This window comes from Mobula birostris, chromosome 15 (assembly GCF_030028105.1).
Source record: "Mobula birostris isolate sMobBir1 chromosome 15, sMobBir1.hap1, whole genome shotgun sequence".
NCBI lineage: Eukaryota > Metazoa > Chordata > Chondrichthyes > Myliobatiformes > Myliobatidae > Mobula > Mobula birostris.
Window position 1 is genome coordinate 85,832,033 of NC_092384.1, and position 17,666 is coordinate 85,849,698.

General features: G+C 43.3%; 1 protein-coding gene across 1 annotated transcript in view; it reads right to left on the reverse strand.

The window, feature by feature from the left end:
* tat (tyrosine aminotransferase) overlaps positions 1–17,666 on the reverse strand; it is a 131,524-nt gene that overhangs the window by 41,915 nt on the left and 71,943 nt on the right. Inside the window, exon 7 of the mRNA XM_072279081.1 lies at positions 13,806–13,958. Coding sequence (XP_072135182.1) covers positions 13,806–13,958 — 153 coding nt within the window. The remainder of the gene's footprint in view (positions 1–13,805; positions 13,959–17,666) is intronic.

The following is a 17,666-nucleotide window of genomic DNA, read 5'->3' on the forward strand; positions in this document are numbered from 1 at the left end:
CGGAATGTTGGCCTTCATTGCCAGAGGGATTGAAATCAAGAGCAGGGAGGTCATGCTGCAACTATACAGGGTACTGGTGAGACGGCACCTGGAGTACTGTGTGCAGTTCTGGTCTCCATACTTGAGGAAGGATATACTGGCTTTGGAGGTGGTACAGAGGAGATTCACCAGGTTGGTTCCAGAGACAAAGGGGTTAACCTATGAGGAGAGATTGAGTCGCCTGGGACTATACTCTCTGGAATTCAGAGAATGAGAGGGGATCTTATAGAAACATACAAAATTTTGAAAGGGATAGATAAGATAGAAGTAGGAAAGTTGTTTCCATTGGCAGGTAAGACTAGAACTAGGCGACATTACCTCAATATTCATGGGAGAAGATTTAGGACGGAGTTGAGGAGAATTTTTTTTTTTCCAGAGAGTGGTGAATCTGTGGAATTCTTTGCCCAGGGAAGCAGTTGAGGCTTCTTCACTAAATATTTTTAAGAAATAGTTCGATAGGTTTTTACATAGTAAAGGAATTAAGGGTTATGGGGAAAAGGCAAGTAGATGGAGCTAATTTTACGGACAGATCAGCCAGGATCTTATTGAATGGCAGAGCAGGCTCGATGGGCCGGATGGCCTACTCCTGCTCCTATTTCTTATGTTCTTATGTACAATGGGGAAATGTGGATAAAACCAGAGGAGCTCAGCAATGGTCAGACGGTACAGCAAATCATTGCACAGAACTCAAGCATTTGCAAGGCACAAGCATAACTGCGAAAGATGGCTGGCAGTGTATGCATACAAGGTCCAGACCCCAAACCACAGAAGCAATATGGGTTTTCCAAAAAAGCTAAGGAAGATGTCGGTAAGGTAATACAGAGGCTGGTACAACAAGGGGTACTGAGGCCAGTAGCCTCCACTAACAACTCACCCATATGGCCAGTGAGGAAACCAGATGGTAGTTGGAGGTTGACAATAGATTATCGAGAGCTAAATAAAGTAACTCCGTTATCAGCCCCGAATGTAGCAACTAACCCGAGGACAGTGGTCAAACAGAATGAAAGAGTGCAATGGTTCAGTTTTGGACATAAGTAATGGATTTTGGTCTATCCCACTAGGAAGGGAGTGTCAATACAAGTTTGCATTTATCTCTCAGGGACAGCAGTATACATGGACTGTCCTACCACAGGGGTTCCATAATTTCCTGTCTATATTTCACCAAGGCTTAGGTGAAAGGTCAAAACAGTTTTCAAAACCTGAATGCTTGGTACAATATATAGATGATCTACTCCTGTAGACTGAAACTCAGCAGGAACATTATCAGCTATTAACAGAACTGTTGCAATTATTATTTGCATTGGGACTAAAGATAAACCCTAAAAACGCACAGGTAATGAAACAAGAAGTTAGTTACTTGGGAATGATCTTGACATTGGGAAAAAGAAAAATTGATAAGCGAAGAGTAGAATTGGTTGTTAAACTGCCTATTCCCTGAGACCTGAAAGGACTGTGGTCCTTTCTGGGGCTGGTAGGATACTGTAGAGATCACATTGATGGACTTTCCACTGAAGCAGCTCCTTTAATGGAATTACTGAAAAAGAATGTGGTGTGGGAATGGAAATCAGAACATACCCAGGCCATCACAGCTCTGAAGCATTGGCCACTGCGCCCGCTTTAAAAAGCCCAAATCCGAATGAGCCATATCTGATACCACCCTCTCTGCAGTGCTGTTACAGGAGATGCATGGGAAGTTAAGACCAGTAGCATATACTTCACGCATGATCTCACCAGTAGAACAGGGGTATACTGTATGTGAAAGACACTTGTTAGCAGTTTTCTGGACAGTACAACAATTCACCTACATAGTGGGACTTAATCCACTTACAATACTGACAGAACACACCCCCATAAAATTACTGTTAGATGGAAGGAAGAAATATTAGTGTAAAGCGAGTAAACACTACCTCTATGTTAGCCGATAACCTGGTGTACCAAGGAAATGATCATGAGTGTCAAGTTATGATAGCAATTGATCCCAAGGGCCCATTTGTATCAAAACAAAAAGAAGGGGGCGGAAGCAGATCAGATAAAGTAATGACTGAGAACAGAGACACAAAGGAGAAAGAAAAACTCTACTTCAAAAATTTTTGTGGATGGCTCCTCATCAGTACAGGATGGTGAGAGGAGAACTGGGTGTGGCATATATGTAGAGGATAAATATGGCCAGGAAAGATATAGTATAGCTTTAAAATTACCCAAAACCATCAGTGCACAGGCAGCAGAATTGGCAGCTGTGGCAAATGTGGTTAGCCACCCAGAACGTTTTCCGCCAGGGTCAGTCATACACTCTGATAGTATGTATATTTAGAACATAGAAAACGACAAAGTTGTGCCGAACATGTCCCTACCTTAGAAATTACTAGGCTTACCTATAGCCCTCTATTTTACTAAGCTCCATGTACCTATCTAAATGTCTCTTAAAAGACCCTATCGTATCTGCCTCCACCACCGTTGCCAGCAGCCCATTTCACGCACTCACCACTCTCTGAGTAAAAAACTTACCCCTGACATCTCCTCTGTACCTACTCCCCAGCACCTTAAACCTGTGTCCTCTTGTGGCAACCATTTCAGCCCTGGGAAAAAGCCTCTGACTATCCACATGATCAATGCCTCTCATCATCTTATACACCTCTATCAGGTCACCTCTCATCCTCCGTCGCTCCAAGGAGAAAAGACCGAGTTCACTCAACCTATTCTCATAAGGCATGCTCCCCAATCCAGGCAACATCCTTGTAAATCTCAAAACCCGTAATCGATGGGATTGTGTCAGAAAAGTAGGTACAACAATTGGTAGAGACAGTGAAAGAGGCTGATGATGTGGCAGCCCACCAAATAGGAAAGAAAAAGCAACAGATTAAAGCCTACTTTGACTCAAAAGTCAGTCCCACAGAATTATGCTCAGGACAAAGAGTGATGATTAGAATACACCAACCCACCTCATTTTTAAATCCAAGCTTTGCAGGGCCCTATGAAATTATAGACAAAGAAAGCCCTTCAATGTACAAAGTGCTGACTTCTCCTGATAAAAGTGGATGGTACCATATCAACCTGCTGAAATTGGTGGGGGAGAAACAGGACTGTTATCACCATCGGCCCATAACAATTGATGTACATGATAGCCCTGATTTGGAAGACTTGAAGATGGAACAACTGTTCCAAAAAGATTCGAACAGACCCTATCAAGGGGGTGATTTTCAGTCCTCTCATCCTGAGAATCAGGGAAGCTTTGTCAAAAAATCAAAGGAAAAGGATGATAAGCCAGCATTTGTCCCTCTTATCCTGAAATGAAATTGGGTGAGGAAAAATAGATGCCTCGAGTCCAAAGACAATTGAGAGTTTTGATTGGGTGGTCTAGAAAAACAAAAACAAAGTATGGACTGAAAATAATTTTAAGATTTAAACTGGAAATAGGAGCAGATATTGCCCTTGTGTGTTGCAGGTTTAATTCAACATAGAATAATGTATTTTGTTGCAATGGTATCAACCATGACTGGGGCCATGGTCAGTCTCTGGCCATGTTCCACAGCCAGTACAGTGGACAAACTGTCAACAGTGATATCATTGCTTGGAAAACATTCAGTGGAAAAAAAACATACCTTCTCAACTGACACAGGTAATACAGTCTAACAAAGGAGAACTTTGTATTATACACAGTAATGAAGAAGAACTTCAAGATCCAACACATTGATATAGATGAGTATCTGCGGGACTATGTTGTTACTGAATTGCCATCAATTCCTCACTTCACTGTAGACTGGACATGTGTTGTGGAGGAAGCAAGGGAGATCATCCATCAATGGACTAAACACACTAAAGTTATTAAAACACGTGCTAGTAAGGCAAATGAAATATTGAGTGACCCAGGCTTTTTGAGTAAGTTTTGGAATTGGGGGACAAATACTCAAATACATCCATAGGTAAGAATAGTATCTCATGCTGCTGAAATACTAATTTTATATACCCTGATAATTGTATTGCTCGATGTTTATCAACTGAGAAATGGAAGGCTGAAATAATGGGAAAAAATCGAGAATAATGTTCTCATGAAACAGCAGAGATGACTGTCAGTATAAAGTGAGTGAATTTAGTTAGTAAATGTTAATATTCTTTATAGCATGTAAGTGTTGCATACCTACTGGGGTTCCATGGCAGTCCTATGGGTAGCCAACTGAATGAGAGGAGGTTAATAAATATCTTTGAATCAAGAGGAGGGAGATGTTGGCCAGAAGAAACTTCAGACTGATCAAGGACAGGGGAAGCAGACACGCCAGTTGTCTTTGTCTCTTGCTTTTTGTGGACTCTAAACTGATTCTTGCTCTTGGATAATCTAATCAGAGCAATAAAGAAACATAGAAAACATACAGCACAATACAGGCCGTTCGTCCCACAAAGCTGTGCCGAACATGTCTTTACCTTAGAACTACCTAGGCTTATCCATAGCCCTCTATTTTTCTGAACTCCATGTATCCATCCAGGAGTCTCTTAAGAGACCCTATCGTTTCCGCCTCCACTGCAGCCGCTGGCAGCCCATTCCATGCACTCATCACTCTCCGTGTAAAACACTTACCCCTGACATCTCCTCTGTACCTACTTCCAAGCACCTTAAAACTATGCCCTCTCGTGCTAGCCATTTCAGCCCTGGAAAAAAGCCTCTGCCTATCCACATGATCAACGCCTTATATTATCTTGTACACCTGTATCCGGTCACCTCTCATCCTCCATCGCTCCAAGGGGAAAAAGCCGAGTTCACTCAACCTATTCTCATAAGGCATGCTCCCCAATCCAGGCAACATCCTTGTAAATCTCCTCTGCACCCTTTTTGTGGTTTCCACATCTTTCCTGAGTGAGGCGACCAGAATCGAGCACAGTACTCCAAGTGGGGTCTGACCAGAGTCCTATATAGCTGCAACATTACCTCTCAGCTCTTAAACTCAGTCCCACGGTTGATGAAGGCCAATGCTCCGTATGCCTTCTTAACCACAGAGTCAACCTGTGTAGCAGCTTTGAGTGTCCTATGGACTCAGACCACAAGATCCCTCTGATCCTCCACACTGCCAACAACCTTGCCATTAATGCTATATTCTGCCATCATATTTGACCTACCAAGATGAACCACCTCACACTTATCTGGGTTGAACTCCATCTGCCACTTCTCAGCCCAGTTTTGCATCCTATCAATGTTCCATTGTAACCCCTGACAGCCCTCCACACTATCCACAACACCCCCAACCTTTGTGTCATCAGCAAATTTACTAACCCATTCCTCCACTTCCTCATCCAGGTCATTTATGAAAATCACAAAGAGTAGGGAGATCCTTCAGGCACACCATTGGTCACCAACCTCAATGCAGAATATGACCCATCTACAGCCATGCTTTGCCTTCTGTGGGCAAGCCAGTTCTGGATCCACAAAGCAATATCCCCTTGGATCCGGTGCCTCCTTACTTTCTCAATAAGCCTCGCATGGTACCTTATCAAATGCCTTGCTGAAACCCATATACACTACATCTACTGCTTTACCTTCAACAATGTGTCAGTCACATTCTCAAAAAATTCACTCAGACTCATAAGGCACAACCTGCCTTTGACAAAGCCATGCTGACTATTCCTAATCATATTATGCCTCTCCAAATGTTCTTAAATCCTGCCTTTCAGGATCTTCTCCATCAATTTACCAACCACTGATGGATGACTGTACAATGAACCAGATTTGATCAGGGACCTCGAGGTAAAGGATCCATTAGGAGGTAGTGAGCATAATATGATAAGTTTTAATCTACCATTTGAGAGGGAGAAGGGAAACTCGGAAGTGTCAGTATTACAGTTGAACAAAGGGAACAATGGTGCTATGAGGGAGGAGCTGGCCAAAGTTCAATGGAACAATACCCTAGCAGGGATGACAGTGAAAAGTTTTTCTGGGAATAATGCGGAAGGTGCAGGATCAGTTCGTTCCAAAGAGGCAGAAAGATCCTAAGGGGAGTAAGGGGAGGCCATGGCTGACAAGGGAAGTAATAGACAGTATAAAAATAAAAGAGAAGAAGTATAACATAGCAATGATGAGTGGGAAGCTGGAGGATTGGGAAACTTTTAAAGAGCAACAGGAGGTAACTAAAAAGGCAATACGTGGAGAAAAAATGAGGTACGAAGGTAAATTAGCCAAGAATATAGAGGAGGATAGTAAAAGCTTCTTTAGGTATGTGAAAAGGAAAAAAAATAGTTATGACCAAAATTGGGTCCTTGAAGACAGAAGTTGGTGAATTTATTATGGGGAACAAGGAAATGGCAGATGAGTTGAACAGGTACTTTGGATCTGTCTTCACTAGGGAAGACACAAACAATCTCCCAGATGTAATAGTGGCCAAAAGATCTAGGGTAATGGTTGAATTGAAGGAAATTTATATTAGGCAGGAAATGGTGTTGGATAGACTGTCGGGTCTGAAGGCTGATAAGTAAGTCCCCGGGACCTGATGGTCTGCATCCCAGGGTACTTAAGGAGGTGGCTTTAGAAATCGTGGATGCATTGGTAATCATTTTCCAATGTTCTATAGATTCAGGATCAGTTCCTGTGGATTGGAGGGTGGCTAATGTCCCTCTCTTCAAGAAGGGAGGAAGAGAGAAAACAGGGAATTATAGACTGGTTAGACTGACGTCGGTGGTGGAAAAGATGCTGGAGTCAATTATAAAAGATGAAATGACAACACATCTGGATAGTAGTAACAGGATTGGTCCAAGTCAGCATGGACTTATGAAGGGGAAATCGTGCTTGACTAATCTTCTAGAATTTTTTGAGGATGTAACTATGAAAATGGACAAGGGAGAGCCAGTGGATGTAGTGTACCTGGACTTTCAGAAAGCCTTTGATAAAGTCCCACATAGGAGATTAGTGGGTAAAATTAGGGCACGTGGTATTGGGGGCAGAGTACTGACATGGATTGAAAATTGGCTGGCTGACAGAAAACAAAGAGTAGCGATTAACGGGTCCCTTTCGGAATGGCAGGTGGTGACCAGTGGGGTACCGCAGGGTTCAGTGCTGGGACCGCAGCTGTTTACAATATATATTAATGATTTAGATGAGGGAATTAGAAGTAACATTAGCAAATTTACTGATGACACAAAGCTGGGAGGCAGTGTGAAATATGAGGAGGATGTTGTGAGAATGCAGGGTGACTTGGACAGGCTGGGTGAGTGGGCAGATGCATGGCAGATGCAGTTTAATATGGATAAATGTGAGGTTATCCACTTTGGTGGTAAGGACGGGAAGGCAGATTATTATCTAAATGGAGTCAAGTTAGGAAAAGGGGAAGCACAACAAGATCTAGGTGTTCTTGTACATCAGTCACTGAAAGCAAGCATGCAAGTACAGCAGGCAGTTAAAAAAGCTAAAGGCATGCTGGCCTTCATAACAAAGGGAATTGAATATAAGGGCAAAGAGGTCCTTCTGCAGCTGTACAGGGCACTGGTGAGACCACACCTGGAGTACTGTGTGCAATTTTGGTCTCCAAATTTGAGGAAGGACATTCTTGCTATTGAGGGCGTGCAGCGTAGGTTCAAAAGGTTAATTCCCGGGATGGCAGGACTGTCATATGTCGAAAGATTGGAGCGACTGGGCTTGTATACTCTGGAATTTAGAAGGCTGAGAGGGGATCTTATTGAAACATATAAGATTATTAAGGGATTGGACACGCTGCAGGCAGGAAGCATGTTCCCATTGATGGGTGAGTCCAGAACCAGAGGCCACAGTTTAAGAATTAGGGGTAGGCCATTTAGAACGGAGTTGAGGAAAAACTCTTCCACCCGGAGAGTGGTGGATATATGGAATGCTCTGCCCCAGAAGGCTGTGGAGGCCAAGTCTCTGGATGCTTTCAAAAAAGAGATGGATAGAGCTCTTAAAGATAGTGGAATCAAAGGTTATGGGGATAAGGCAGGAACTGGATACTGATAGTGGATGATCAGCCATGATCACAGTGAATGGCGGTGCTGGCTCAAAGGGCTGAATGGCCTACTCCTGCACCTATTGTCTATTGACTCACTGTTCTATAACTCCCTGAGCTATCCCTACTCCCTTTCCTGAATAAGGAACAACATCCACGACTCTCCAATCCCCCGGAACCTCTCCCGTCCTCATTGATAATGCAAAGATCATCTCTAGAGGCTCAGCAATCTTCTCCCTCACCTTCCACAGTAGCCTGGGGTACATCTCATCTGGTCCCAGTGACTTATCCAACTTGATGCTTTCTAAAAGCTCCAGCACATCCTCTTTCTTAATATCTACGTGCTCAAGCTTTTCAGTCCGCTGCAAGTCATTCCTACAATAAACCTGAGACCATTCTCAGAGGAGTAGCTACTTGTTATGTAAAATGCCAGACCTGCAATCGGTAATCTCATTAGATCCTGTCTCGGTTGCCTCATTTAACTGGTTTGGACCAGTCAGAGAGTAAAGACACAAATACACAAGGCTGGGGTGGGCACAACCATGAAACAATGTTGGCAGTAGTCCTATACAATGACCAGTAAGAAGGTGACCCAGGTAGGTCAGGTGACCTTGAGCCAATGGGATGGAGATCCAATGGTTCAATCGATGAGGAGCAGTATAAGACTCAGAAGCTCCAAATACACATGGGCGATACTCTCCAGCAGACAGAGACCAACCATCGTTGATAAGGTGGACTCCATGGACACTTGGAGATCAGGCACGAGGAATGCCTGTCCAGCATAGACTCCATTCCCAGGTAATACCTTTTCTCTTCATTGACTGTTCATGGACTGTCAGGGAATTCTAGTAGGGCTCACAGGGGACAGTTTGTGAACCCATGTGCTTTTAGTTGAAACAATGAAGGTTACTTGTTGGTAACTACAGATTCTCACTGATCATTATTACAGGGGGTCATCTGTACAATCGCCAACATCCTTTTCCGTAGTGAATACTGAAGCAAAGTATTCATTAAGTACCTCTGCTGTCTCCTCTGGTTCCATACACACTTTTCCACTGTCAACTTGATTGGTCCTATTCTCACATCTTATCCTCTTGCTCTTCACATACTTGTAGAATGCCTTGGGGTTTTCCTTAATCCTGCCCGCCAAGGCCTTCTCATGGCCCCTTCTGGCTCTCCTAATTTCATTCTTAAACTCCTTCCTGCTAATCTTATAATCTTCTCAATCTCTATCATTACCAAGCCCTTTGATCCTTTCGTATGCTCTCCTTTTGTTCTTGACTAGAATTACAACAGCCTTTCCAACATTTATTCGTAAAGCCAGTGATGTTGTGGGGATGGAACTGGACTCTCTCACGGTGGTATCTGAAAAGGGATGCTGTCTAAGTTGCATGCCATCTTGGACAATGTCTCCCATCCACTACATAATGTACTGGATGGGCACAGGAGTACATTCAGCCAGAGACTCATTCCACCGAGATGCAGCACAGAGCGTCATAGGAAGTCATTCCTGCCTGTGGCCATCAAACTTTACAACTCCTCCCTTGGAGAGTCAGACACCCTGAGCCAATAGGCTGGTCCTGGACTTATTTCATAACTTACTGGCATAATTTACATATTACTATTTAACTATTTATGGTTCTATTACTATTTATTATTTATGGTGCAACTGTAACGAAAACCAGTTTCCCCCGGGATCAATAAAGTATGACTATGACTATGACTATGACTTTGTACATTACGGTTCCTGTTCCCTACCATCCTTTCCCTGTCTCATTGGAATGTACCTGTGCAGAACCCCACACAAACATCCCCTCAACACAAATCAACGTTGCTGGTGAACACAGCAGGCCAGGCAGCATCTCTAGGAAGAGGTACAGTCGACGTTTCAGGCCGAGACCCTTCGTCAGGACTAACATGTTGTTTACAAACATCCCCTGATCATTTGCCACATTTCTTCTGTACATTTCACTGAGAACATCTGTTTCCAATTTATGCTTCCAAGTTCCTGCCCGATAGCCTGATATTTCCCTAACTCCAATTAAACGCTTTCCTAACTTGTCTGTTCCTATCCCTCTCCAGTGCTATGGTAAAGGAGATAAAATTGTGATCACTATCTCCAAAATGCTCTCCCAATGAGAGATCTGACACCTGACCAGGTTCATTTCCCAATACCAGATCAAGTACAGCCTCTCCTCTTGTAGGCTTATCTACATATTGTGTCAAGAAACCTTCCTGAGCACACATAACAAGTTCCACCCCATCTAAACCTCTCGCTCTAGGGACATGCCAATCAGTATTTGGGAAATGAAAACCTCCCACCACCACAACTTATTACACCTTTATTATTACACCTTTAAAGAATCTGTCTCCCTATCTGCTCCACGATGTCCCTGTTACTATTGGGTGGTCTATAAAAAACACCCAGTAGAGTTATTGACCCCTTCCTGTTCCTAACTTCCATCCACAGAGACTCTGTATATCTAACTCATGATTTTCTGCGTAAAAAAGCTTACCCCTGACATCTCCTCTGCACCTGCTTCCAAGCACCTTAAAACTGTACTCTCTCGTGCTAGCCATTTCAGCCCTGCGAAAAAGCCTTTGACTATCCACACGATCAATGCCTCTCATCATCTTATACACTTCTAACAGGTTACCTCTCATCCTCCATCGCTCCAAGGAGAAAAGGCCGAGTTCACTCAACCTTTTCTCATAAGGCATGCTCCCCAATCCAGGCAACATCCTTGTAAATCTCTTCTGCACCCTTTCTATGGTTTCCACATCCTTCCTGGAGTGAGGTGACCAGAATTGAACACAGTACTCCCAGTGGGGTCTGACCAGGATCCTACAGAGCTGCAACATTACCTCTCAGTTCCTAAACTCAATCCCACAATTGATGAAGGCCAATGTCTTGTATGCCTTCTTAATCACAGTCAACCTGTGCAGCAGCTTTGAGTGTCCTATGGATTCGGACCCCAAGATCCCTCTGATCCTCCACACTGCCAAGAGTCTAACCATTAATATTATATTCTGCCATCACATTTGATCTAACAATATGAACAACTTCACACTTATCTGGGTTGAACTCCATCTGCCACTTCACAGCCCAGTTTTGCATCCTATCAATATCCCGCTGTAACGTCTGACAGCCCTCCACACTATCCACAACACCCCCAACCTTGGTGTCATCAGCAAATTTTCTAACCCATCCCTCCATTTCCTTATTCAGGTCATTTATAAAAATCACAAAGAGTAGGGGTACCAGAACAGATCCCTGAGGCACACCAGGTCACCAATCTTCATGCAGAATATGACCCATCTACAACCACTCTTTGCCTTCTGTGGGCAAGCCAGTTCTGGATCCACAACACACACAAAATGCTGGTGAACGCAGCAGGCCAGGCAGCATCTGTAGGAAGAGGTGCAGTTGACGTTTCAGGCCGAGTCCCTTCATCAGGACTAACTGAAAGAAGAGATAGTAAGAGATTAGAAAGTGGGAGGGGGAGGGGGAGATCCGAAATGATAGGCGAAGACAGGAGGGGGAGGGGGACGTCCGGTGCTCCCGGTGCGGCCTTCTATATATTGGCAAGACCCGACACAAACTGGGAGACCGTTTCGCTGAACACCTACGCTCTGTCCGCCAGAGAAAGCAGGATCTCCCAGTGGCCACACTTTTCACTTCCACGTCCCATTCCCATTCTGATATGTCCATCCATGGCCTCCTCTACTGTCAAGATGAAGCCACACTCAGGCTGGAGGAACAACACCTTATATTCCGTCTGAGTAGCCTCCAACTTGATGGCATGAACATTGACTTCTCTAACTTCCATTAATGCCTCTCCTCCCCTTCTTACCCCACCTGTTATTTATTTATTATTTATTTATTATTTTTTACTTTTTCTCCTTTCTCTCTCTCTTTTTTCTCCTTCTGTCCTTCTCACTATATCTTCCTCTGATGACCCCCTCCCCTTTTCTTTCTTCCTAGGCCTCCCATCCCATGATCCTCTCCCTTCTCCAGCCTTGTATCTTCTTGCCAATCAACTTTCCAGCTCTTAGCTCCATCCCTCCTGTCTTCTCCTATCATTTTGGATCTCCCCCTCCCCCTCCCACTTTCAAATCTCTTACTATCTCTTCTTTCAGTTAGTCCTGACGAAGGGTCTCGGCCCAAAACGTCAACTGTACCTCTTCCTATAGATGCTGCCTGGCCTGCTGTATTCCACCAGCATTTTGTGCGTGTTGCTTGAATTTCCAGCGTCTGCAGATTTCCTTGTGTCTGGATCCACAAAGCAATGTCCCCTTGGATCCCATGCCTTCTTACCTTCTCAATAAGCCTTGCATGGGGTACCTTAACAAATGCCTTGCTGAAATCCATATACACTACATCTACTGCTCTATCTTCATCATGTGTTTAGTCACATTCTCAAAAAATTCAGTCAGGCTCATAAGGCGCGACCTGCCCTTGACAAAGCCATGCTGACTATTCCTAATCATATAATGCCTCTCAAATGTTCATAAATCCTGCCTCTCAGGATCTTCTCCATCAACTTACCAACCACTGAAGTAAGACTCACATTTTCTTAAGTCGCCACTGGATTGTGAACGATCTTGATGCTGTGAGGCTTGAGCAGTTGAGCTGTCATTTCTGATATATTCTTGTAGGACAAGGTTACATGTTGAGCAATGTCTGCACAACTTTCTCTCCTTAGGAATCATCTCCTGATTGAAATTCAGGGAATTCCATGGGTAACCATCGTTCTGGTGCACTTTGAATAAGTGCTTCTCTTCCCTAGCCTAAAGTTCAGTGGTGCTCTCTTAAATAAGGTGCAAATGCAGTTTTTCTTGTGGCAGGTTAAGTAGTTGCTATGGTAGTTCAATAGCAGGTCTGTGTGCGTGTATCCTTCTGGTAGATAGATGTCTCTAATGTACTCTCTGTGGTGTACAGGATCAATTGTGGAGACTGCAACAAGAACTACATCAGTCAGACAGGATGTAAATGCTCAACAGATTTACAGGAACACAAACAGGTGGTACGTAGACGGGATTCACTGTTACTGATCTCAGTACATGAAGATTAAGAAGCACACCACTTTAACTGGGACACCGTGGAGATTCTGGCATAGGCAAACACGAAGCACGCACAAGCACTTTTAGAAGTGTGTTTCTCTTCTGATAACTCCATAAACAAACATATAGAAATTGACGCCATCTATGAACCCCTAACAGCCAAAGAAACACAAGCGAATAAAATTCAAAGATTGAGTAGTCATTCAGGACTGAGGCAGGTGAATGGGGTTGAGGGGCTATATAAACCTGAGCACCCTAGACAGAAAAATAAACAGCTATGCATTAAGGATATCAACTTGACTGGTGAAGAAATGTTGCAAGCTAATTGCCAAACTTGGCGAACACTGCAACAACAAACATATACCATTCCTTCACCATTACTGAATTAAAATCCTGGAATTCCCTCCCTGATAGCACTGGAGGTAGACCTACATCTCAAGGATGCAGCAGTTCAAGAGGTAACTGAGGATGGGTGAAGACCACATCCCTTGAATAAATAATTATAAAAGGGCACTGTGCTGTTTCCCAGTCACGCCCTCCTGGCTCTACTCAATTGAAACAGAAATACTGAAGCAAGAGTAGGCCATTTGGCTCTTTTAACCTGCCCTGCCATTCAGTAACTGACCACTCCTTGAACTTGGCCAAATCTCTTTGCAGCCTGTGCATCCTCTTTGTAATTCACAAGTCCACCTAATTTTGTGCCCAAGGGTAACAAAAACATGTGAACTCTACCACCTCAGTCAGTTTTCCAATGAGTTTGAGTCTCACCTCTCTGCTCAAGATCTCATTTCGGTCATGTATGAGAATCCAACCCATTCGCCAGCCGGGTACAAGCCACCGTTTGGCCAGGCCCCCACAGGACAGAATGGGGACACTTTTGCTCAGAGAACCAAGGGTAATAAAATTGTATTCAGGAAAAACCTGTACAATAACAAAATCATATTTTAAGAAATATTTCATTTAGAGATCACTCACATTTACTGTATAAAATTATTCAATGGCAGTGCAGGGATCATGAGGAGTCAATATAAAATTGTGGATTAGAGTTGGGATGTTGCAGCTGTACAAAACATTTGTTAAACTGCACGTGGAATATTGTGCACAGTTCTGGTCTCCATACTACAGAAAAGATGTAGTAGCAATAAAGAGACTGCAGAAGAGATTCACCAGGATGTTACCTGGAATGGAGAGCTGTAGTTACTAGGAGAGGTTGGAAGTCTAGGTTTATTCTCACTAGAACATAAGAGGATGAGGGTGACCTTATAGAGATTTATACAATTATAAAGGTATTAAATAAGATAGATAGTCAGAATCATTTTTCCAGGGCAGGAGAGTCTATAATGAGGGGTTAAGGATTAAGATCGAGTGAAGAGATTTAAATGGAATCTGTGGGGCAAGTGTTTTTCCTTCAACTCAAAGGGTGGTGATTATTTGGAATAAACTGTCAGAGTAAGCAGAGACTGATATAATTACAATGCTTAAAAGGCACTTGGACTGGAATATGGCAAGGAAAGGTTGAGAGAGATACAGATCTAATGCAAGCAAGTGGAATTCATGGAGACAGGCATCAGAGTTGGCATGGACAGTGAGGTGAAAGAATCTGTATCAATATTGTACCTTTCTATGATTCCGTAAACCCAATCTGATCCACGTACAAACAGTAAACCCAGAATACACCAAGATGCTGACAATATAACAACAACTATCAAGCAGTGATCAGTGGCAATTGAAGCATAATCTGTGATTGACACAATGGTGTAAATATCAGAAATAAAAACAGAAAATGTTGGAAAAACTGAGTAGGTCAGGCAGCATCTGTTGAAAGAGAAATAATTAAGGCTTCAGGTTGAACAAATCCAAACAACATATCAATTGTCTAACTCTTCCAAGAATATTGTCTTATCTATACCTTTGGGTCTGAAAGAGAGTGCTTGAAAACAAAAGGCTTCTTAAAGAATATGAGAGCTTGATCACTGACAAATTCAAGGCAGAGGTGGAAGGAAGTTCTGCAACTTGTCTCCTATAAGAACATCAGAAATAAAGCCAATGTAGGCCATGTAACCTCTCAAAACCTGCTCTATCTTTCAATGTGTTCACTTTTAAGAGTCTGATCTGATCTTAGCTTCAACTTCACTCTCATTTCTGTTGCCTATAGCCCCTGAAACCCCTAATATTCAAAAAATGATATCACTATTTGACATGATCAGATTTAATACTCAGAGGGCAAAGCAAAATTTAAAAGTTTTCAACTGTTTTGATTACTTTCTATCACGGCATATGATTAATTAACCTCTTACTTGGAGTACTGTGCTCAGTTCTGGCCACCTCACTACAGGAAGGATGTGGAAAGTTAGAAAGGGTGCAGAGGAGATTTACAAGGATGTTGCCTGGATTGGGGAGCATGCCTTATGAAGACAGGTTGAGTGAACTTGGCCTTTTCTCCTTGGAGCGACGGAGGATGAGAGGTGACCTGAAAGGCGTGTTTAAGATGATGAGAGGCATTGATCGTGTGGATAGTCAGAGGCTTTTTCCCAGGGCTGAAATGGCTGCCACAAGAGAGCACAAGTTTAAGGTGCTTGGAGATAGGTACACAGGAGATGTCAGGGGTAAATTTTTTACACAGAGAGTGGTGAGTGAGTGGAATGGGTTGCCAGCAATGGTGGTGGAGGCGGATATGATAGGGTCTTTTAAGAGACTCCTGGACAGATATATGGAGCTTAGAAAAATAGAGGGCTATAGGTAACCCTAGTAATTTCTAAGGTAGGGATATGTTCGGCACAACTTTGTGGGCCGAAGGGCCTGTATTGTGCTGTAGATTTTCTATGTTTCTAATAAGGCAAGAGAGGCATCTTACTGGCAGAGTTTGAAAATGTATAAAATATTTGCAGCAGATGGCTCCATCCATGAATGTTGACAGGTGACAGTCATTGAGCTGGAGCGAGGAGAAGATGGTTGAACGTTTATACAGCTATATAAGACTTCAGTTGGGCTACTGTGTTCAGTTTTGGTCACCTCATTACAAGAAGGATGTGGATGCTATAGGGAGAGTGCTGAGGAGAGTTATAAGGATGTTGCCTGGATTGGCGAGCATGCCTTTTAGGAATAGGTTGAGTGAACTTGGCCTTTTAGACCATAGACTATAAGATATAGAAGCAGAAGTAGGCCCATCGAGTCTGCTCCGCCATTCAATCATGGGCTGATCCAATTCTTCCAGTCATCCCCACTCCCCTGCCTTCTCCCAATACCCTTTGATGCCCTGGCTAATCAAGAACCTACATATCTCTGCCTTAAAAGCACCCAATGCCTTGTCCTACACAGGCACTCATGGCAACATATTCCACCCTCTGACTAAAGTAATTTCTCTGTATCTCAGTTTCAAAAGGATGTCCTTCAATCCTGAAGTCGTGCCCTCTTGTCCTAGAATCCCCTACCATGGGAAATAATTTTGACATATCTAACCTGTTCAGGCCTTTCAACATTCAGAATGTTTCTATGAGATTCCCCCCCCCCCCACCTCATTCTCCTGAACTCCAGGGAATACAGCCCAAGAGCTGCCAGACGTTCCTCATATGGTAACCCTTTCATTCCTGGAATCATTCTCGTGAATCTTCTCTGAACCCTCTCCAATGTCAGAATATCCTTTCTAACAATAAGGAGCCCAAAACTGCACACAATACTCCAAGTGTGGTCTTATGAGTGCCTTATAGAGCCTCAACATCACATCCCTCCTCTTAATTTCCATACCTCTAGAAATGAATGCCAACATTGTATTCGCCTGAAATTATATATACACTGGAATTTAAAAGGATGAGAGGGGAACTGATTGAAACATATAAGATTATTAAGGGCTTGGACATGCTAGAAGCAGGAAACATGTTCCTGATGTCGGGGGAGTCCAGAACCAGAGGCCACAATATGAGAATAAGGGGTAGGCCATTTAGAATGGAGTTGAGGATAAACTTTTTCACCCAGAGAGTTGAGGATTTGTGGAATGCTCTGCCTCAGAAGGCAGAGGAGGCCAATTCTCTGGATGCTTTCAAGAAAGAGTTAGATAGAGTTCTTAATGATAGCTGAGTCAAGGGATATGGGGAGAAGGCAGGAAAAGGGAACTGATTGTGGATGATCAGCCATGATCACAGTGAATGGTGGTGCTGGCTCAAAGGGCCAAATGGCCTACTCCTGCACCTATTGTCTATTGTCTATTGCCTTCTTCACAACCAACTCAACCTGGAGGTTAATCTTTACGGTATCTTGCACAAGGACTCCCATTGTATCTCTGCATTCTGAATTCTCTCCCCATCTAAATAATAGTGTGCCCATTTATTTCTTCCACCAAAGTGCATGACCATACACTTCCCAACATCGTATTTCATTTGCCACTCCTTTGCCCATTCCGCTAAATTATCTAAGTCTCTCTGCAGTCTCTCTGTTTCCTCAACACTACCTGCTCCTCCACCTATCTTTGTATCATCAGCAAATTTAGTCATAAATCCATTAATACCGTAGTCCAAATCATTGAGATACATCATGAAAAGCAGCGGTCCCAACACCGACCCCTGAGGAACTCCACTGGTAACCAGCAGCCAGCCAGAATAGGATCCCTTTATTCTCACTCTCTGTTTTCTGCCA